The sequence below is a fragment of the Chrysochloris asiatica genome, unplaced genomic scaffold (genome assembly GCF_000296735.1).
Source record: "Chrysochloris asiatica unplaced genomic scaffold, ChrAsi1.0 scaffold00295, whole genome shotgun sequence".
NCBI classification, from domain to species: Eukaryota; Metazoa; Chordata; class Mammalia; order Afrosoricida; family Chrysochloridae; genus Chrysochloris; species Chrysochloris asiatica.
The window spans coordinates 2,250,718-2,273,498 of record NW_006408813.1 but is presented as its reverse complement, the minus strand read 5'-3'; the positions used below and the strand labels follow the sequence as shown (position 1 = coordinate 2,273,498).

The 22,781-nt window shown below is 39.3% G+C and overlaps 1 protein-coding gene across 1 annotated transcript in view; it reads right to left on the bottom strand.

Annotated features, from left to right (window-relative positions):
• The window catches only part of ARHGEF6 (Rac/Cdc42 guanine nucleotide exchange factor (GEF) 6), a 160,960-nt gene that overhangs the window by 17,750 nt on the left and 120,429 nt on the right, over positions 1–22,781 (bottom strand). The window contains exons 10-12 of the mRNA XM_006874704.1: positions 6,547–6,685; positions 3,169–3,228; positions 1,174–1,320 (exon numbers count right to left, since the gene is read on the bottom strand). Coding sequence (XP_006874766.1) covers positions 1,174–1,320; positions 3,169–3,228; positions 6,547–6,685 — 346 coding nt within the window. The remainder of the gene's footprint in view (positions 1–1,173; positions 1,321–3,168; positions 3,229–6,546; positions 6,686–22,781) is intronic.

The following is a 22,781-nucleotide window of genomic DNA, read 5'->3' as shown; positions in this document are numbered from 1 at the left end:
AGTCCATCTTTCCTTCTTCCTGTCTGTCTTCGTCTAGAAGTTCAACTGAAAACTGTCTACTGTGAATGACCCTGCTGGTATTTAAAATACCAGGGGCATAGCTTCCAGAATCACAGTAACACACAAGCCACCGCAGTACGACAAACTGACAGACGAGTGGTGGAAGACCATTCTAGCACCTGATAAATCATACCAAGTGATGCGAGCAACCTTCTTCCCCCTCCTCTGACCTCATCTTAAAAGAAATAATCTATCTTCAGCCCCCTGTGCTTCTCTCTGGCTACTTGCTCCCTCAGATGGAAAATTTGTAAGCAACATTCAAAGCTCTAACTCTAATCCTGACTTTTCACCACATTTCCATACGACTTTAACAATTGCCCACAAAACACCTCTACCTGGATATGTACAGGCACTTGAAAGTTAACAGGTCTAAAAATCTAGCTCATGGGTCACCACTTCCTGTTGACTTTCTATTCTAAATGTGTCTCGGACTTGCCCCTTAGACTTCACTTCCTCTGCCACTACTTCCCATCCCAGCTGGCCTTTCTGTCTCTAGTTGTATCCCCTCCAATCTACCTGACATATACAGTTGTCAGATCAAGTGTCATAAATACTCCTTTGATCCTGTTTATTTGCAGCTCAGGAACCTTTAATCATTTCTGATCCCCTGCTGCATGAATCTGAATTGCTCTTGCCTGGTGTCCACGGTTCTCCACATCTGACTCTCCCTGACTCAACCAGACTTTTCTTCAGTGTCCAAAAGGCTTCCTCTGTTCCCAACAGGCTGCTTCCTTCACTGTCCTGCAGAACAGCCATATTACTGCTCTCTCCTGAGGTAAAAATGGCTGGCATCTTCCTTACAGAATCCTCCCCTCTTCTCTTCTGTAAGTCCTGTTTCCATAAAATCTTCTTCTTGATTGCTTCCTTCTCTGAATTTCCATGGAATCTGTTGTTGAGACTGCACAACCTGGCATCAACTAGTTTTTTTTAACAACAAGCTTTTAACAAGTTCTTGGAAGGCAGGAATTGTTGCTTGTTCTTTACTCCTGTCTTCCCAAACACCTAGCAGAGTATTGGGCAAAGGGCACGTGTTCAGTTTCTGATTTGAATGTTCTAGAAAAATATGGACGATGGAAGAGTGAAGAGATCATAGTATGATTTGAAACACCATACCTCACATGTTCCATACTGCACCATTACTTGTGACATAAAAATCACATTTCCCAAGGTTTTAATGTCCTCCCCTTCCCATGCTTGAATAGGTTCAGAGAGTATTTGCAACTCCAGCTGTTTCCTCTTCCTCAGATCTTGACACTGTCCCTGCAGAAACAAAGCAGAGTATAATGGAATGGAATGCTTATGAAGCAGACCTAAGACAAGACCAAAGGAAGATGTGGCTTTTGGCTCTGAGATTCCCACTGAGCCCCTACTCTCCACCTTGAATCCCTTGGCCAGTCCCATTGCTGACACCCCAAATGACCAGTGGGTCTAAATCTCTAACCTGGAGTCACAAATGGTTTTGGGGAAGAGCTACTTTTTATTGTTCTAAAGTCTCAAGACAAAATTGTATGAGGGGCTTATTTCACCCTTCCTGTAAGGAATATAGAAAGGTAAGTAACAGAATCACTTCCACTGGAGTCAAGAGAGTGACTGATAGATTCAGATCTGCTGGTAGATACCAGCTCCAGCTCCTCTACACATTGTCTATCTCTGAGTACATAGTACTTTAGCCACAACACAGTTTTCTTTTTCTGAAGTATACTCAATATCCAGCCAAGCAGCATTTTGAGAATGAAAAACAAAACAAAAAAAAGATCTAGAACTTATGGTAAAAGAAAAACTTAAATCCTTTATGACACAGTGAATCAAATCAATCTTAAAATGTAATTGAATTTCATGACAAAATGAAAATAAAATTAAGAAGCCATTCATTTATACTGTGCCAACACTATGTGGGGTCTTAATACTTGTATACACATATATATTCAGTCATTACTTCAGAAAGTGTGAGGTTTTCCTCAAGTACTTTAATAGCATTCCTTCCAAATTGGACATGAAAATCATCATATGGTGAGTTATGCTGCTATTTCTACAGGAATATGATAGTTTTAAGGGCAGTGTCCTTTCTATAAAACTTCTGCTGTCTCTTTCAGTTCGATGGAGATGAGAAGAAATAAACTCCATGTATACTTATTTTCGAAGTACTCACAATGGTAACAAATATGCTACAACTGTTGAAGCATGTAAAAATGCAAATGATCAGAAAGACATTGAGTTTAAAAAGTTTAATATTCAATTTAATTAGGAAAAAAAAAGGGATGCAAATGATAAGAAATCCCACGGGTTTCAGAGGGCTATACTCTTGGGCTGAACCACATAAGACTACAAACAATCAAGATTTTGACTTAAACAGCGGCCATTTTAACCTAATGCCTTACTCTAGTCTTCAATTTGCCATTTCACATTAGTTACTGATCTTTTAGTAGGAGTTAAAACAAGGTGAATGTCAACATTGCATCAGTAAGGATCAACAATTAAACACTGATCCACCACTAAGAATGCTAGACTTAACTTATCACTGAAATATAAAGCTTTCTTTCCTTCTAAAATGGCACCAAGTGGTTTTACATCAGTAGGTTTAAGAAGACTAACAATCATGTTCAAAATACAAAAGTACAGAGAGGTACCTTTAAATAACCTTCTATATAAAGCAATTGCATGTTAGCCTTTTTTTTTTTTTTTTTTTTTTTGCCTTTCAGATTTTATTGCTTCTTTTTCATATGCAAAACACCAGCTCACACCTTCTGGCATAAATAGCTGAATCCAATATTGAAGCCAATCAGTGAAGGAGGAGTTGCACAGATATAAGGTGAGCAACATCAGGGTGAAGACAAAGAGACAAGAGGAAACCCCCCACCTACACAGCAATGCGTAATGTGGCAGACTTCAAGTGCAATTGCTTTATACCCTGGGCCTGCCAACCTTTCATAGATAAGCATAATGTTTGGAAGACAAAATTCAGTGAAACAATCACTGCAATACTGTCACTAAAGCTAGTTGTTTCCATTCTGAAGACCTTTACATGAAGAAAGAAATGTGACACACAAAACACACGCTTATGAACAAAGCATGCAACACGGAGAATTCTCTTTTGAAAGCGTCACCTACCATGAGCGTTTTGAATGCTATGATTGCTTTCAGAATATCCTGATGATCTGGATGAGTATCCTATTAAAGGGATATATTTAAAAACAATATTAGAGAAGAAAGGATCAATGGTTGCCAGGGGTTAAGGTAACTGAAAAGGGATAGCCAGAGGGAGTTTCAGGGGGAATGGTGGAATTGTTCTGTATCTTGACTGTGCTGGTTACAACTCTTGTTGTTGTTGTTGTTAAGTGCCGTTGAGTCGATTCCAACCCATAGCGACCCTGTATAGGGTTTCCAAGGAGCAGCTGGTGAGCTTGAACCACCAACCTTGCAGTTCAAACGGCTTTGCAGTCTGGCGCATTAACCCACAGCGCCACACCAGGACTCCAACTCTAAACCCCCCGAAAGTCAATTTTAGAGTACAATAATGTAAAAATTAAAAAACAAAAAAGCATCTGAACATTGGGACCCTCAATACCTCTAATTAGTAGATGATTAGAAATAAAACAGTTGATAACATATCATATTGATAACATACTCAGTGTAGTTATTGAGTTATTGAGGCAAGAGGTCCTGTTTCCCCTTTTGCTGTTATACTTTAGATTGTTTCTTGTTGCTAAGTGCCGTCGAGTTGGTTCCAACTCATAGCAACCCTGTATAGGGCTTCTAAGGAGCGACTGGTGGGTTTGAATTGACGGCCTTGAGGTTCAAACCGACCTTGCAGTCCAGTGCTTATCCTACAGTGCCACAACAGGACTCCTACACTTCAGATGTTCGATACTAATTCTTGGGGGAGAGGGCATCATTAGGTTATGTTGTTAGTAGCTAACAAGTGGTAGAGAGTTGTGCAAACAAAATGGTGGTTTGAGCAAAATCAATCTAATCTTATTTTCTGCAATGCCTCCATTTCCTTTCAGCAGATTCACCATGGAAGATGGTGTAAAGTTTCCAGGTTTCATGCCATGTGTGTCTTATGAAACAAGACTGTTTTACATGGGTCACAATTCCATGTTCATTGTTGTTAGCTGTCACTGAATCAGCCACAAATTCATGGCGACCCCATGCACAATGGAACAAAGCACTACTTGGTCACGTGCCATTCTCATGATAGGTTGGCAATCAGAGTGTTGTGATCATAGGGTTTTCATTGGCTGATTTATTTATTTATTTTTTTTTGGAAATAGATCACCAGGTTTTTCTCCTAGTCCATCTTAGTTTGGAAGTTCAGCTGAAATCTGTTCAGCACCATAGCAATACCCAAATCTCCACTGTCAGACGTGTGTTGGTTACAAAAGAGGTGCATTAGCCAGGAACTAAATCTGGGTCTCCTTCATGGAAGGCAAGAATTCTACCAGTCCACCACCAATGCTTCACCCATGCTATTTAACACCCTGAAGTGACAGCTTCAAAAATGTTGCTAGGTGCTGTGGAGTCAGTTCTGAATCATAGTGACCCTATGCACAACAGAATGGAACACTGCCTTGTCCTGTGTCAGCCTCACAATTTCTGTTACGTTTGAGCCCATTATTGCTCAATCCATCTCATTGGGGGTTTTCCACTTTTCCAAGCATGATGTCCTTCTCCAGGGACTCTGGACCCTCCAAACAACATGTCCAAAGTATGTGAGGTGAAGTCTCTCCACCCTCACATCTAAGGAGGATTCTGGTTATATTTCTTCTAAGACAGATTTGTTTGTTCTTCAGTATTCTTCTCTAGCACCATAATTCACATCTCCACAACTGGCTATGAAGGGAAAGTAAAGACTCTTTGGAGTAGATGTATTCCTAACCTTTGGATTTTTGTGGTGCTGTAGGATCAGCACTGGACTTTGAACCACAAGATCAGCAGTTCAAACCCACCAGCTGCTCCTCGGAAACACTATACATGGTCGCTATGAGTCACGGCACTTAACAACGATGGGAAGATAAACTCTGCTGTTCCATCAGCCTTGGGTGATAAAATCCATAACTGATCAGATGAGGGGTCTGACCCAAGAATAATGTTATTTATGAAGAATACAATTGTACTCTTTGATAGAAAAACAGCTCCTTCTCAAAGTCAGCTGATAATTGAGAATTTCATGTTCTAGTCATTGTCAGCCTTACAAAATAATCAGAAAGTTGAGATAGCTATGTCTCACCCAGAGAGTAACCAGTACCAAGGGTGTGCGTTAACTAACAGTGGGAAAGGGAAGACATCCAAGATATGTGGCCAACAGCAACTCAAGGAAGGCAGAGAAATGGGTTCCCATACAAGGAAGGCCAGGATTGAAGATCCAGGCTATGAGAATATCTGGGCTCTTCAGTAGCGAGCAATACCAGAAAATGGAGGCCACTAGTTTCTGGATTTGTGTAAGAAGTGAAGAGGAGCAAACCTCCAATAGTTCAGTGGATGGGTTGAGCTTCAGGAAGGGCATCCAGAGGCCAGCCCCTTGGTGGGCCTTAACTGACATCTCCTCCCAGCAGGCCTCACTCATTAGTTGCCTGCTGCCTCCAGCTTTCAGGCAGGCCCAGACACCTGAGAATGTGGTTTCGCGTGGAGTGCATGCTTTCCATCCTTACCAATACTGACGAGCCCAGCAGTGTGCAACCTTTCTCTTTAAGATAATCAAACCTCTTAAAACCTCAAAACCTTGCCCCAGACACAGGAAGAGCAACTAGGGTAAATGAAGCCTACCCAAGCGGCCCTCCTCTCCCCCACCCACACCTCAATCCCCAGTGTATGATCGTGCAAGAATGGCTCAAGGAGCTATACCTGCTGATTCGTTCTTTAAAAAAAGAAAATTCTGGTTCTTGATGAGAAAATATTCAATTATCAAGCCTCACTGCAAATCGTACTACTTAAAGGATTATAGCACTAAGACGACTGTTGCATGTAAACTAATTTCATAGACAAAAATGTGAGGCGATTTTGAGATAGATGTGTTGACACTTAGAGAAATAAACTCATATTGGATTCATTTATTAATTTTTAAGAAAATATATGAATCGTATAATCCAGAGTTAGAAAGATGAATGATCACAGTCTTAGCTAGAGTGAAAGTATTCTTTATATTTTCTTTTGTTTTGCTTGTTTTATGTACCCAGTAAAGTTAGTTAAGATACAACAGAATAGAATCAGAAAAGAATGCACGATCTATTATGACCAAACTACCTTCTGCAGAAGAAAACCTAAGTCAACAAGTTAGAACAGGGAAGCAACAGGACTGAGGCAGGGATTCTGAATCTTTCAAAGTAAAGAATGGAGATCTTATTACGCTGCATAAACAAGAAAACCAGAAACCTGGGAAGAGGCAAGACTGGGTAAAGTAAATTTTAAGATCTAGATATTTTCTGAATTCTTCATCAAGGATAACAAGGAACATAGGAACATACATTTCAAAGGTTCGCCTTCACTTACCTCCATATGCCGTTCGAGTTCTTGCAAGAGAGTAACATACTTTTCTAGTCGCATAAACGGTTTGCTGAGGCTTGTTGTTAAAATCAGGAGACCTGGGCTGGGGGCACCTTGAGTTTCCATAAATTGTTCCAGTTCATCACTTGGAAAAGAATAAAAATAGCTTTGTCACTGCTTAATATTCCATGTAATGAATCATCAACCTAACATTAGTTCGCTGTATCTCACATAATAATAAAATAAAATAAAATTTTCTTTCACTTGTCTAAATGCTGTTTGTTTCAACTCAATTCAATAAACCTTTACTCAGCTCCTTCCCTACAGCCAACATTGTGCCCAGGACTGGAAATACAGGGCTGAGCTCCACGCTCATGATTCCTACCCTCTTTGACTCTCACAATGTTATTTATTGAGCATCTACTAAGTGCCAGGCTCTATTCTACATGCTTAGGATGAAGCAATGAACAAAACAAAAATGTCTGCCTTTAAAGGGCCTGCATCCATGGGGAACAGAGCCTAACAGATGACCTCAACATGAAAATTAAGACATTTCTTTTCTTAGTCACTTTATTCTTGATATTGGCTGATCAATGCCAAGGGTAGCAACTCAACAAGTATTCTGTTATCACTTGGAATTCTGTATTCACTTGGAATGTTCTAGAATCAAGTTCTGAATTCAGATATCAGCATGTTTGTATGGTTAATCACAAAAGGACTTAGCCTAGAATCTGAATTCAGTATAGGAGGCCACTCAAACAGTTTCATCCAGCAACCACTTGGCTAATTAAAAAAAAAAAAATTTTTTATTAATACCTTATGAACTGGTGTGGCACTGTAGGATAAGCACTGGACTGCAAACTACAAGGTTGGCAGTTTAAATCCACCAAGCACTCCTCGGAAACCCTATACAGGGCCTCTATGAGTCCAAACTGACTTGATGTCTAAATCTAAGTTTATGCTTTTTCTGCCGTCTTGACCAACTCCTTTCTACCAACAGTTACGTTAAGTCCTCTGGTTGTAAAATCATTTAAAAAAACATGTAAGCAACAATATAATTAGAAAAGGAAATCTACTGCCTAAGTGGCAGCACATTTTGAAACGTCTGCTTATCACCTGACTCCTTCATCTCCATGCTTGTCCATGAGTACCCACCCATTCAGTCACAAGTCTTCTTGCAGCAGTTTATGGCTTTCCATTCCCACTGCTACTGACTAAGTTCACACCTTCATTTTATTCCATCTGGTCTACTTCAATAGTCCAAATGATCTAACTTCCAGGCGACTCTACTTTTAAACCGTTTTACAAACCACCATTTTAACCCACTTGCTTTCCTACTCAAGACCCTCTAATTGCCTACAGGATCAAGTCTAAAACTTTTTAGACTCCTAATGGCCCCACTTGGAGTCCTGATGTGGCGCTGTGGGTTAATGTGACAGACTGCAAAGCCATTTGAACTGCAAGTTCAGCAGTTCAAGCTCACCAGCTGCTCCTCGGAAACCCTATACAGGGTCACTATGGGTCGGAATCGACTTGACAGAACTCAACAACAACAATGGTCCCACCAGGACTCCTGGTGTAGCACTGGGTGTTAATACACTGGACTGAAAAGCCGGTTTAAATTGCAAGGTTGGCAGTTCAAGCTCACCAACCACTCCTATACAGGGTTGCTATGGGTCAGAAATGACTTGACAGCCCTTAACAACAACAATGGCCCCACCAATCTTTCTCACCATACCTCAACAGATACCCTCTACTGCAAAGTTACCTGCTCATCCTCCCTAGAACACATTTATGTAGTGGTTCCCAACTGGGGTGTGTTGAAAGAGGTTGTGAAATGTGTCCAAAGAAACTTGCGCTCAGTAATAATTAAAGTACTATAGGGGCTGGGAATGACGTGGATTGCAGGTTCTCCCTATGAATAATAGACACTTTCCTTCCTTGGTCTTTTGTGAGTAGGAAAAAAAGGGATGCAGTTTCAGCTAATGTGCCAGCAGCTTTGAATTAAGTAGTGTCACCTGTGTATGGCAGGAAACGACAGCTGGGATCATTGCCTTATTGAAAGCTAGATCTTATCGGAATGGTCAGCTCTCAGTCAATACTGACCATTTTGTCAGTTTTTGCAATCTTGCTCCAGAAGCGACCAAGAGGAGGGGAATGACTAAGTTACCTGAGCCTCAACAGACTCATCTGTAAAATAGACACAAATCCTACTTCCAAGTATAATTATTAAGGTTAAAAATCAGACTTTTTAAATCTACTGTTTCATGCCTTTACATGTTTTCATTCTTGTTTAATATTCACAATAATGTTTCAACATAGGTTTCTTCATACTTTACAGATGAAGAACCTAAGACTCAGGAAGAGTATCAAGTTTGTAGATGGCTAAGTTGGGGTTCATATCAGGTTTGATGCCAAAGCCTCAAGTTTTCCCATGGCACCACACCACCTTTCTACTGGAAAAGACTTTGTAAACTTCAAAGTAATGACTAGATGCATTTTTTATTTACTAATATTTCAAGGCAAATACCTTGCTAACATCATATCTTTAAAAACTACTAGTCCCTGTGATTTCCAGTTTAATGGAAATTCATTTGATGCTTCATTTCCAATCCAGGTAAAATTACATATAAAACATAATTAGGAAAATAACTGATTTGGAGAGTGCATTTAAGTAGAAATATAATTTAGAAAAAATCACTTTCCTAATTTCTTTTAAACTTGGTAAACAGGTTTTTATTTTTCTTGCCATGATTAAATGATGCAATGTTCTACTCTAATTGATGTAGCCTTCTCTTCTAATTGATACAAGGGTTACAACAATTAAAAGCAAATGCTAATGTGTATTTTGTTATTACTTTCCATACAGCATTCTAGTATCCAGGCTTCTAAATATTACAATACAAATTAATTTTTTCTATATAGTGTGATATTACTGCCTTACAAACTCAGGTTATTGAGAAGGAAAGAAAAATTTACTAGTGCAAAAAAAGAGAACTCTTTTATAAAACTGCTGTCCATTATGATAAGCAGATCCTAAAAGATACATTTTACTTACCCAAATAAATTTAACACACAAATTTACGACAGAACAATCCTTCTCTTAAAAATGCAGTTTTAAATTTTATACAGGCTGAAATGTCAATGAGTTGAGGCTTGTTTTTCAAGCTTAACAAGTCTATAATGTGCTTCAATAGTAGTGATTCTCAATGTATGAATGTTAGACATTTAACATCTCACAGAGTGTGTGGTGTTCTGGTACATTCTGGGTTAGGCGGGACGCTAAAGAACATTATTGTCCATTATAACAGCACTATGGGAGTCCTGGTATGGCACTGCGGGTTAATGCGCTGGACTACAAGATCGGTTTGAACCACAAAGTCAGCAGTTCAAGCTCACTAGCTGCTCCTTGGAAGCCCTATGCAGGGTTGCTGAGTCAGCACTGACTCAATGGCACTTAACAACATCAATAGATCTTAATTAACCATCTTGTAAAACAGAGTTTCTATGGAGTCTGTGTAGATTTCTAATTTGCGCGATCATATCTCTTCCTAGAGCAGTCCTTGCAAAGGGATCAAAGATTATCCCTTCTCATACACCGTCTACCCATGTGTAGAAAGAGAAGGTAAAGCATGGGCTGCTGGGCAGGTGGGGCCTTGGACCGGTGGAAAATCCCAGGAATGCCACTCACACTGGGTTGGAGGGGTCACTCTTAGCCTTTTTCTTTCTGTCCAGCCTCAGGGATGAAGCTGTCTGCTTCTTTTGTTTTTTTGTCCCTACCACTTTTTGTTTATGATCAGCCTCACTTGTTCCTTGCCCTAGTTCCTCAAAGATAGAAACAGAACACAACCTGGTCTCCAAAATTTTCCCATGTGCCTTGTCCCCAATGCAAGGACCTAACTCCTTGAGGTTTTGCCGAAATCTTCATTACTGGCCACAGTGGTAAACAGAGAGTGAATAAAACTAACAAGAGCAAAACTATCCAGTGGTAGTAACTGCAATAGAGATGGAAGTAAGATCCAAATCTGTCTTGGTGTCTCTTCCCTCATCCTTGGTCTACTCTCTTTCAACCACAGGTCCCTATGCTTCATGAAAAGAATGGATACAACACTGAAGTACAGGAGAAAGGTGGGCAATTTTGTAATGGGGAGATTATTCCCTTAAAGAAAGAGAAGCAACAAACAGTAGCAACTCAGAAGGGGAACAAAAGGAGAAAATCACAAAAGATACATTCAGGAGATAAGAATAGTTTCTATGAGTCTTTGGGGCCATCTTTCAAATATATGTAAATATGACGGGGACACCAATGTTGGGACCTGCTTATATATCCAAAGTCAAGTAACATGTTGCTATTACTGTTAGGTGCCATTGAGTTGGCACAGACTCATAGCGACCCTATGCACAACAAAACTCAACACTGCCCAGTCCTGTACCATCCTCACAATTGTTGTTACACTTGAGCCCATTTCTACTACCACAATGCCAATCCATTTTGTTGGTGGTTTTCCTCTTTTTCACTGACCCTCCTCATTACCAACAATGATGTCTTCTCCAGAGACTGGTCCCTCTTGATAATAGGCCTGAAGTCTGAGAGACGAAGTCTCACCATCCTTAATTCTAAAGAGCATTTTGGCTGTACCTCTTCCAATACAGATTTTGTTCTTCTGGCAGTCCACGGTACTTTCAATATTCTTCTCTAGCACCATAACTCAAATGCGCTGATTCCTCTGCGTTCGGCCTTATTCATTGTCCAACTCTCACAAATGAGGTGACAGAACAAACCATGGCTTGGGTCAAGCACACCTTAGTCCTGAAAGTGACATCTTTGGGTTTTAGCACTTATTAAGAGGTCTTCTTGACTGTTGTTTTTATGAACATTGATTGTTTAGGTTACAATTTTATCATAATATTACTTATTGGTCCAGTTTTGAGGATTTTTGTTTTCGTTATATTGCAGTATAGTCCATACTATACTGCATCATCACATGCCTCAAATCTTCTTAGTTTTCAGCAAGCAAGGTTGTTACCTAAATATCACAGATTGTTAATCCTAATGCCAATTCTTCATCAGATAGTCCAGCTTCTCTGATTATCTGCTCAGCACACAGGTTGAATAAGTATGGTGAAAGAATATAGCCCTGGTGCACACCTTTCCTGATTTTAAACCAATCAAGTACCCCCTTCTGTTCTGTTCGATCAACTGCCTCTTGGTCTATGAACAGGTTCCTCGTGGGCACATTTAAGTGTTCTGGAATACCCATTCTTCACAATGTTATCCATAGTTTGTTATGATCCACATAATTGAACATTTGCATAGTCAATAAAGCACAAGGAAACATTGTTCTGGTGTTTTCTGCTTTCAGCCAAGATTCATCTGACATCAACAACATTATCTCTCATTCCACGTTCTCTTCTGAATCCAGCTTAAATTTCCAACAGTTCCCTGTCAATGAATGTACTACAGCAACCTCTTTTGAATTATCTTCAGCAAAACTCTATTTGCAATGATATTAATAATATTGTTTGACAATTTCTGCATTCCATTGTGTCATCTTTCTTTGGAATTGGCACAAATATGGATCTCTGTCATTGGCCAGGTAGCTGTTTTTTTCAAATTTCTTGGCATAGATGAGTGAGCACCTCAAGCACTGCATCAGTTTAAACATTTCTATTTGTATTTCATCACTTCCTGGAGCCTTGTTTTTTCATCAATGTCTTCAGTGCAGCTTGGACTTCAATACCATTGGCTTTTGAAATACTTAGATGTCAACCAATTGTTTTTGGTACAGTGTATTCCTTCCATCTTCTTTTGATGCTTCCTGCATCACTCAATATTTTGCCCACGTTGTTACTGTTGCTGTTAGGTACTGTCAAATCGGTTCCGAATCACAGCAAGACTTATGGGGCTTCTGAGGCTATAAACCTTTACAGGAACAGAATGTCTCACCTTTCTCCCATGGAGCGAGAGGCAGGTGAATTTGAACAGCCAGCTTTGTGCTTAGCCGTCCGGTGCTTATCCTTATAGCTCCACCAGTGCTCCTATTTTGCCCATGTTGTTGTTGTTATTGTTGTTAAGTGTCATCGAGTTGATTCCGACCCATAGCGACCCTGTATAGGGTTTCCGAGGAGTAGCTGGTGAGCTTGAACTGACGACCTTGCAGTTCAAACGGTTTTGCAGTTTGGCGCATTAACCCACAGCGTCACACCAGGACATAGAATCCTTCAATATTTCGAGTTGAGGCTTGAATTTTTTTCTTCAATTCTTTCAGCTTGAGAAATGCTGAACATGTTCTTCCCTTTTGGTTTTCTAACTCCAGGACTTTGCACATTTCATTATAATACTTTGACTTCTCGAGTCTGCCCTTTGAAATATCCTGTTCAGCTCTTTGACTTCATTTTTTCCTTTCTCTGTAACTACTCTTCTGCTCAGCTCTTATATATTTTTTTCCTTTCACTTTAGCTACTCAACATTGAAGAACAAGTTTCAGAGTCTCTTCTGACATTCACTTTAGGTTTTGCTTTTTTTTTTTTTTTAACTTTTTATTGTGAATTGAGTGAAGGTTTACAGACAAGATCATCAGTTTTACGTTCAACAAAGCATACACTTTGTTTCATCTCAGTGATTAAAGCCCCCTCCATGCAACAACCGTTGTCCTGCTTCCTCCCTGTACAAATATCCTCTTTCAAACTCTCATATATTTGTGTGATATACAAATATACATACACACGTATATATATTTGTGAGATAATATCTATACATATTTTTGTAGGATATATAAGTAAATATGGAGTCCTGGTGTGGCTCTGTTGGTTAATGCACTGGACTGCAAAGTCCAGTTGAACCGGAAGGCCTGTGGTTCAAGTTCACCAGCTGCTCCTTGGAAACCCTATACAGGGTCACTATGAGTTGGAACCTGACTCGACAGCACTTAACAACAACATAAATAAATGAATATATATATTTGTGGGTTGTATAAGTACATATATTTATGTTTACATTTTTGGGATATATAAGTATATATATATCACTACTTCTTCCATGCTCATTCAGCCTGTGTTTCTATTGTTCTGAGGTTGTGTATATATCACCATTTACCTCTGTCCCCTTTACCCCTTGCATACCTACCTATCTTCATCATTCTGCCAACTTCCCTCTTCTTGTATATTGCCCTTCCCATCACCTGAATCCGCTTTTGGTCTTTTCATTCTCCTGTCTTCTTAATGACATGTGATGCTCTTGGTGTCTTCCCACAACTTTTCTGGTCTTGGGTCATTAGTGTCTAATGCATCAAATTTGTTATTGAAATGATCTCTAAATTCAGGAGGAATATACTCAAGGTCATATTTTGGTTCTTGTGGACTCATTTTGATTTTCTTTAGCTGCAGCCTGAATTTGCATAAGACTAATTGATGCTGTTCCACAGTCTGCCCTGGCCTTGTTTTGGCTGATGCTATTGGGCTTCTCCATGGTTTCTTCCCACAGACGTGTATTACATCTGGAGAAGTCCACATATATAGTCACTATTTATGTTGTTTAAAAAAGGTATTTCCAATGAATAAATCCATGGTCTTACAAAATTCTATCACGCAATCTTCACCATCTTTTCTATCACCAAGGCCATATTTTCAAACTACTGGTTCTTCCTCTTCTACCACTTATCTGTCGTACTGCAGTGGCTTGTGTGTTGTTGTGTTGCTGGAATCTATGTCACCAATATTTTAAATACCAGCAGGGTCACCAATGAAGGATAGGTTTCAGCAGACCTACCAGACAAAGACAGATTCAGAAGGAGAGGTGGACCACTTCTGAAGGGTTAGCCACTGAAAACCTTATAAGTAGCAGCAGAAAATTGTCAGATCTAGTACCCAAAGAAAAGCCCCTCAGGTTAAAAGGCATTCAAAATACAACTGGGTAAAGGCTGTCTTTTCAAACAAAGTACATTTGATCTTAATGATGTGGATGGAGCAAAGTTTCGGGATTTTCAATTGCTGATAGGGCACAAATCAAAATGAGAAGAAGCAGCTACAGTCATCCATTAATAATTAGAATATAAAATCTACGAAGTATGAATCTAGGAACATTGGAAATCATCAAAATGGAATGGAACGCATAAAGATCAATATCTTAGGCATTAGTGAGGTGAAATGGACTGGTATTTTACAATAAATGAACACATCTTTACTGGTAACAAATTGTTTACATCTTAACACATTCTTCCCATGAACAAATGGTTTATGTCCTGACCTTTTGCTTCCTGAGAATGCATGTTGGTCCCATCATTCTTACATCTGATACAAGTGCCTCCAGTTTGAAACTTTTCAATTAACAATTGTCATTCAAAAACCTAAATTCTTAACATAAGTAAATATAATCAGTAAGACCTCAACATGGCCATTTTTAATTGGAAAATAATTATGGTATACAACAATTTGGAAAGGAATAGTATCACATTTCAATATCTATCTTGAGGTACAATACTACCTGTGAAAGGATAATAACCATACACCAACAAGGAAAACCATTTAATTACCACTAGTATTCAAGTTTACGCACCAATCACTAAAGCCAGTGATGATAAAATTGAAGCATTCTACCAATTTCTTCAGTCTGAAATTGATCAAACATGAAATCAAGATAGATTCATAATTATTGATGATTGGAATGTGAAACTTGGAAACAAAGAGGAAGGATTTATAGTTGGAAAATATGGCCTTGGCGACAGAAAAGATGCTGGAGATCACATTACAGAATTTTTTGCAAGACCAGTGACTATTCATCGCAAATTCTTTTTTAGCAACATAAAAGGCAACTATACTCATGGACCTTGCCAAATGAAATACACAGAAATCAAATTGTCTACATCTGTGGGAAGAGACAATGGAGAAGCTCAATATCATGAGCCAAAACAAGGCCAGGGCAGAGGCTGAAGCTGAAAAAATAATTAAAACAAGTCCATAAGAGCCAAAATATGACCTTGAGTATATCCCACATGAATTTAGAGATCATCTGAAGAACAGATTTGATGTATTAGACACTAATGACCAAAGACCATAGGAGTTGTGGGATGACATCATACATGAAGAAAGAAAAAGGTCATTAAAAAGACAGGAAAGAAAGAAAAGACCAAAGCAGATATTGTCAGAATACACCCTGAAACTTACTCTTCAATGTAGAATAACACAAGGGAAAGGGAAAAACGAAGCAACAACATAGCTGAGCAGAAGAGTAGTTAAAGCGGGCAGACATTTGTCGTTTCAGGCATAGTAAAACATATGAATGAATGTCTAATTCAAAATGACCAATACCAATCCATTTCAGTTCACGAGTACCTAGAATATCGATTTTCATGTGTTCCATTTAGTTTTTTATGACTTCCAATGTTCCTAGATTCACATTTGTACGTTACACATTCCAATTATTATGTTTGCAGCTGTTTCTTCTCATTTTGAGTTATGCCCCATCAGCAAATGAAGGTCTTGAAAATTTTGCTCCATCCACATCACTGAGGTCAACTCTACTTCAAGGAAGTAACTATTCCTCAGTAGTATTTTGAGTGTCTTGTGACCTGAAGAGCACATCTTCCAGCACTATATCAGAAAATGTTCCGCTGTTATTCATAAAGTTTTCAGTGGCTAATCCCTCAGAAGTGTAACACCTACCTATTCCTTCTTCCTAATCTGGTGTTTTGCACTGTGGGTTAATGTGCTGGATTGCAAGGTCAGTTTCAACCTCAAGGTGGGCAGTTCAAGCTCACTAGCTGTTCCTCACTATGAGTTGGAACAAACTTGACTGTACTTAACAACAATAACAATCTGACGTGATGCTATAGGCTAAGCACTGGGCTTCTAATGGCTAGGTAGGTGGTTCAAACCCACCAGTTATTCCTCGGAAACTCTGTACAGGGTTGCTATGAGTTGGAACCACCTAGCACTTAACAACAACCACCATCTGTTCTTAGTCTGTCCATCGGGAAACTCTGGTGGCATAGCCTCCAGCATCACAGCACCATGCAAGCCACTACAGTACAGCAAAGAGATAGATAAGTAGGGCAGGTAATATATTACTGCATTTTAAACAAGGTGCCTCCAGGCAATCATATACTGTTAAAACAAAATTTTTTCTTGTTGGCAATTGTAATGAACATTTCTGGTATAATCTTGCCACCTACAGGCCATCATGAAGAAGTTCGCCTGACTGGACTGGTCTGGCTCTGAGTGATTTGCCTACCTGTGAGCATCTACAAAGGAGCCCTGGTGGTGCAATGGAGAAAGCATTAGGCTGTTCGCTGTAAGGTCATCAGGTGAAAAACACTAAGCATTTTGTAGAAGAAAGATGAGGTTGTCTGCTCCTGCTCCTGTAAAGATGTACGATCTTAGAAACCCTAAGGAGCAGTTCGATTCTGTCTTATATGGTAGCTGAGTTGAAACTGATTTAATGGCGTGGGTTCAGTTTTTTGATCCTCTACAAACAAAGAACAAGCATGGATATCACAGAAGCTTGCCAATGTGTTCCTACTTCCACTGAAACCTTCATCTAAAACAGGATTTTCATCCTAATTTTCTATGAATTTTTTTCAGCTATAGAAATACAGCCAGAAAGTTCTTTAGAAGCAAGGATGACAATATTTTGGCTCATCAGGAAAAGGACATCCTGTTTGGTAAAGTAGAGAATCCACAAGGAAACTCCTCCATGAGATGGACTGACACAATAGCTACCACAATGAACTCCAACATTCCAACAATCATAAAGTTGCCATGAGCAGAATCAACGATTAAAACAACCATGTTCTCTAATATATCAATGTTAATGACCATGAGATGCGTGCGATGTAGCTGGCATTCTAACTGAAGTGTAGCCAGGGGAAACTCCAGGCATTTTAATTTCATTTCATCTTTTATTGTAAATAAGGATTTCTGATGATACAGTAGGTTAGGCACTTTGTTGTGATAATCACTTAGGCATTGTATTGATAACTGCAAGGTCAGCAGTTCAAACCCACCAGCAACTAGCTCCATAGGAGAAAGATGAGGTGGTCTGCCCCTGTGAAGATTTACAGTCTCAGGTTATGATGAGTCAGAATCTACTGAGTGAGAGTGGGTAGGTGGGTTTACATGTAAATAAACAAATTCAGTTCTATGGGGACTCCAATTTCAAGGCATATTCTAAAATTCTCTAAAATTATTAACAAAAACAAAGTCAACAGGGTATTATAATGCCCTGAATTTGAGTCTTTAGATAAACTATGTAACAAACATTAAATGATAATGTTGGAAGGAGTCTCTGTTGTGTCAAAGAATAATATTTCATACTCTGTTAGGAGTGAAATAAAATGGGTTTTATTGAAGAATAATACAATGAGGGGGTCCTGGTGTGACACTGCAGGACAAAGGTCGGTGAGTCAAACCCACCAATCGCTCCTTGGAAGCCCTATCTAGGATCATTATGCATTGGGAGACTCATGAGCTGACAGCACTTAACAACAACAATCGTGTAATGTAACTTGTATGTACTGGGAAACCAAAAATTCCATGTGACTTACTTTATTGTGATATTCGCTTTATTGCAGCGGTCTGGTACCCAGTCCACACTATCTCCTAGGTATGTATGTCTGCACATGATTGTATTCAGGAACACATCTTTCCTGGGAACAGACTGTTTATATCTTGACACATTCTTCCCATGAATGAATGGTTTCTATCCTGACCTTTTGCTTCCTGAGAAAGCATGTCTGCGCCATCATTCTTACATCTGACACTAGTGCCTCCAGTTTGAAACTTTTCAATTTGCAATTGTCATTCATGAAATTCAATTCATGTAGTCAGTAACATTTTAGCACACAGAGTTACAACAGAAATCTCTCTCTAAACATCACAGAAAGCCTGCCATTTGAGGTACACCATTTCTTTCCAGGATTTATCCAGAAATGTTACTCTAACATTTTTTTTCCTCCTAGTTCAAAGGAAAAAGAATCTGTGCTCATATAAACAGTAAGCTAGCATAAGATGGAGCGATATCTAATTTTATTTGTATTAAGGAATTTTCCTTTATACATGTAGGCGGGTTATGTACTCATCAAAGAAAACCTACCCCTGAACCATTTTTTTCTTTGTTGAGGTTTTGTATTTAAGTATGGAAACATTCCTAAAAATGATCAAAATGAAGTTCAGGATTGTGGCTCCATCTGTTGAGGGAGGGAGGGGCAAGAAATATTGGAGAGTATACAGAGGGTTTCAGTTGCATCTATAATGAGATTTTTTAGCTGAATGGTGGGTACATGAGTGAACACTATCTTTTCTCTTTTGTATGCCCAAAATATTTCATTTTTTTAAAAGTGGCTTTGAACTGGGAGGTAGAAGATGAATAATGTAGATACAGAAACAGGTGGCAACCATCTTGTGCTATGCACCAGGTGATCTGTATACATTATCTCGCTCAATCCTCACACCAACCCTGAAAAGTAGGTGGTTTTATCCTCACTTTACAGGGGAGGAATCCAAAACTTACATGTTAAGTGAATTACCTGAAGTAACACAACTGAGAAGAGGCAAAAATCAAAAGCTTAGGCTCAGGAAATGATGAGAAGTCACTGCTAGGATGGTTTACAGGCCTGCTCCCGAGCAAAACAAGCATGGTGGTGGTGGTGGTGGTGTGCCGTGGAGTCGGTTCCAACTCATAGCGACCCTGTATAGGGTTTCCGAGGCTGTACATCTTTATGAGACCAGAAAGCCTCATCTTTCTCCTGTAAAACGGCTGGTAGTTTTGAACTGCTGACCTTAAGGTTAGCAGCCTGACTCGTAACCACTACGCTACCAGAGCTCCTTAAAACAAGCATAACTGGTAGTAATAAAAGAACAACCATTTAAAGCCTCTGCTATACGGCAGAGAAATGTTTATTCAGGAAAATCAGTAAAACTCAGTAAGAACAGGAAGACATTGTGACACTTGAGCTGGGACTCATTCTCTCTGCCCTTCACACCCCCATCTTACCTTGACAATTCTTGCTCAATTCTAAACAAATGTGGCCAGAAAGAAAGGGCTCCCTCTCTTCTCAGTTCCCAATCAAAAGATGCAAAGATTGCAAAATGACTTTTTGAGACAGAGTATGAGGAAACTCAAACCGAAAGGTTCTCACAAATGCAATGGTAATCTTGGTGGTAAATAAATAAAATGAGTCAGGTAGCTCCGCTAAAGAGTAATAAGCTAAACCATAAGTCAGCTAGATCACCAGAGAGAATAAGGGACTAAGACAACTAAGAAATGTCCTTCTGGAGTTAGAACAAACCCCAAGGACTAGCCTCAAAAGCTATCCCTACAAGAATCTAATTGGATCAGATTGGAGCAACTTATACCCCAGGACATTGTTGAAAACAATAGAACAATCCACTGGAAATTAGTGGAGGCTACCAGCGGGGTGTGTTATCAAATGTGACAGTTTAGCAGCAATATCAGGTCAATAGACAAAGAGCTGAAACCACTGTCATTCCAGTGGACTTTGTGCATGACCGAGGCTGTGCCCTTTCCATAGTGACAGTAGATTCTTCACACTGTAGGGAAAATAAAACCCAAAACCAGTGACTGAGTAAACTCCAGCTCATGGTGACATTATATTAACTGGTCCTGTGTCCAGTTTTTGGTTATAGTGTCAATCCATGTCTTTATGATTTTTCCTCATTTTCTACCAAATATTATGTCCTTTCTACTGATTGATTTTCCTAATGACATTTCCTAATGCAGAATTCATCAAACAATATCATTAATATCACATACAAGTAAAATTTTGTTGAAGATAATTCAATAATGGCTGCAACAATACATTAACAGGAAACTGCCAAAAACTCAGGCCAGATTCAGAATAGGACACTGAATTAGGGATATCATTGCTGATGGCAGATGGATCTTGGCTAAAAGCAGATAATACCAGAAAAATGGTTCCCTGTGCTTTATTGACTTTACAAAAGTTTTTGACTGAGTATGTCATGACAAGCTATGGACAACATTGTGAAGAATGGGTGTTCGAGAACACTTGACTGTGCACATGAGGAACCTATACATAGACCAAGAGTCATAGAACAAGGGGATACTGAATGGTTTTAAATCAGGAAAGATGTGCTCCAGGATTAAATTCTTTCACCGTATTTATTCATGTTGTATGCTGAGCAAATAATCCAAAAAGCTGGATTATATGCAGAAGAACATGCATCAAGATTGGAGGCATTGACTTTAGATATACAGATGATATAACCTTGCTTGCTGGAAGGGAAGAGGACTTAAAATACTTACTAATGAAGATCAAAGACCACAGCCTTCAGTATGGGTTGCACCTCAGTGTAAACAAAACAAAATTCCTCACCACTGGACCAATAAATAATATCATGATAAACAGAGAAAAGACTGAAGTTTTCAAAACTTCATTTTTGCTTGGATCCACTATCAACATGCATGGAAGCAGCATCAAGAAATCAAATGACGTACTGCATTAGACAAATCTTCTGCAAAAGGCCTCTTTAAAGTGTTCAAGAGCAAAGATAGCTCTTTGAGGACTAAGGTGTGCCTCAATCAAAGCCATGGTATTTTCAATTGCCTCATATGCATGTGAAAGTTGAACAATGAATAAGGAAGACCATGGAAGAATTGATGCATTTGAGTTATGGTGTTGGAGAAGAATATTAAAAGTATCATGGATTACCAGAAGAACAAAAAACCTGTGTTGGAAGAAGTACAACCAGAATGCTTCTTAGAAAGCAGGATAGCTAGACTTTGTCTCTCATACTTCAGACATATTATCATGAGGGGGCAGTTGCTAGAGAGGGACATCATGTTTGGCAAAGTGGAGGGTCAGTGAAAAAGAGGAAGACCCTGCAACCAGGTAGATTGGCACAGTGGCAGTAACAATGGCCTCAAGTATAATAACAATCATAAGAATAGCACAGGAACAGACAGTGTTTCATTCTGTTGTGCATAGGGTCACTATGAGTTGGAATGGACCCATCAGCACCTAGCACTAACAACAATGACATGTTGATTTGTGTGGTGGTGGTGGTGGAATCAGTTCTGACACATAGTGACCCTGAATAGGGTTTCTGAGGCTGTAATCCTTAAGGGAGTAAAAAGCCTCATCTTTCTCCCACGGAATGGCTGGTAGTTTGGAACTGCTAGCCTTGAATGCTGCACCATCCTCACAATCATTGCTATGTTTGAGCACACTGTACACACTGTGTCAATCCATCTTATTAAGGGGCTTCCTCTTTTTCATTGACCATCTAACTTTACCAAGCATGATGGTCTTCTCCAGAGCCTCTTTCCTTCAGACAACATATCCAAAATATGAGAGACAAAAGTCTTGCCATCCTTTCTTCTAAGGAGCATTCTGGCTGCATTTCTTTCAAGACATATTATGTTCATCCTATCATTCCATGGTATATTCAATACTCTTTACCAGCATCAAAATCCAAATGCATCAAGTCTTCAGTCTTCCTTATTCATTGTCTAGCTTTCACATGATCTGAGGTAAATGGAAATACTCGGACTTGGGTCAGGCACACCTCAGTGACACCTTTCCTCTTTAACTCTTTAAAGAGGTCTTCTGCAGCAGATTTGCCCAATGCTATGCATCGTCATTTGATTTTCTTGACTACTGCTTTCATAGCCATTGATTGTGGATCCAAGTAAAATTAAATTATTGACAACTTCAATCTTTTCTCTCTTTATCATGATGTTGCTTATTGTTTCAGCAGTGAAAATTTCTGATTTATGTTGTGGTGTAATCTATATTGAATGCTATAGTTTTTGTCTTCATCAGTAATTCAAGTCCTCTTTGATTTCAGTAAGCAAGTATCATCTATCTACATGTTGTTAATAAGTCTTTTTCCAATAATGATGCCACATTCCTCTTCATATACTTCAGCTTCTCGGGTGATTTGCTCAGTGTACAGATTGAATAAATATGGTGAAAGAATGCACCTTTGATACCACCTTTCCTGATGTTAAGCCACACAGAATCCCATTGTTCTGTTTGAATGACAGTGTCCTGGTCTGTGTACATGTTAACGGGAAAAAAACTAATTAAAAGGTAATGGGGAGAGAACAAACAAGATGGCGGAGAGGGTGGATGCGCAGTGACAAGCTCCGTCTTCAACAACACAGAATGTCAGACTAAGCAGGCTCAGGGGATGGGCCCAGAACTCTGAACCACATACAAAGGAATATTTAGAAGGTTGGAAGGCTTACGGCTAGGGGAATT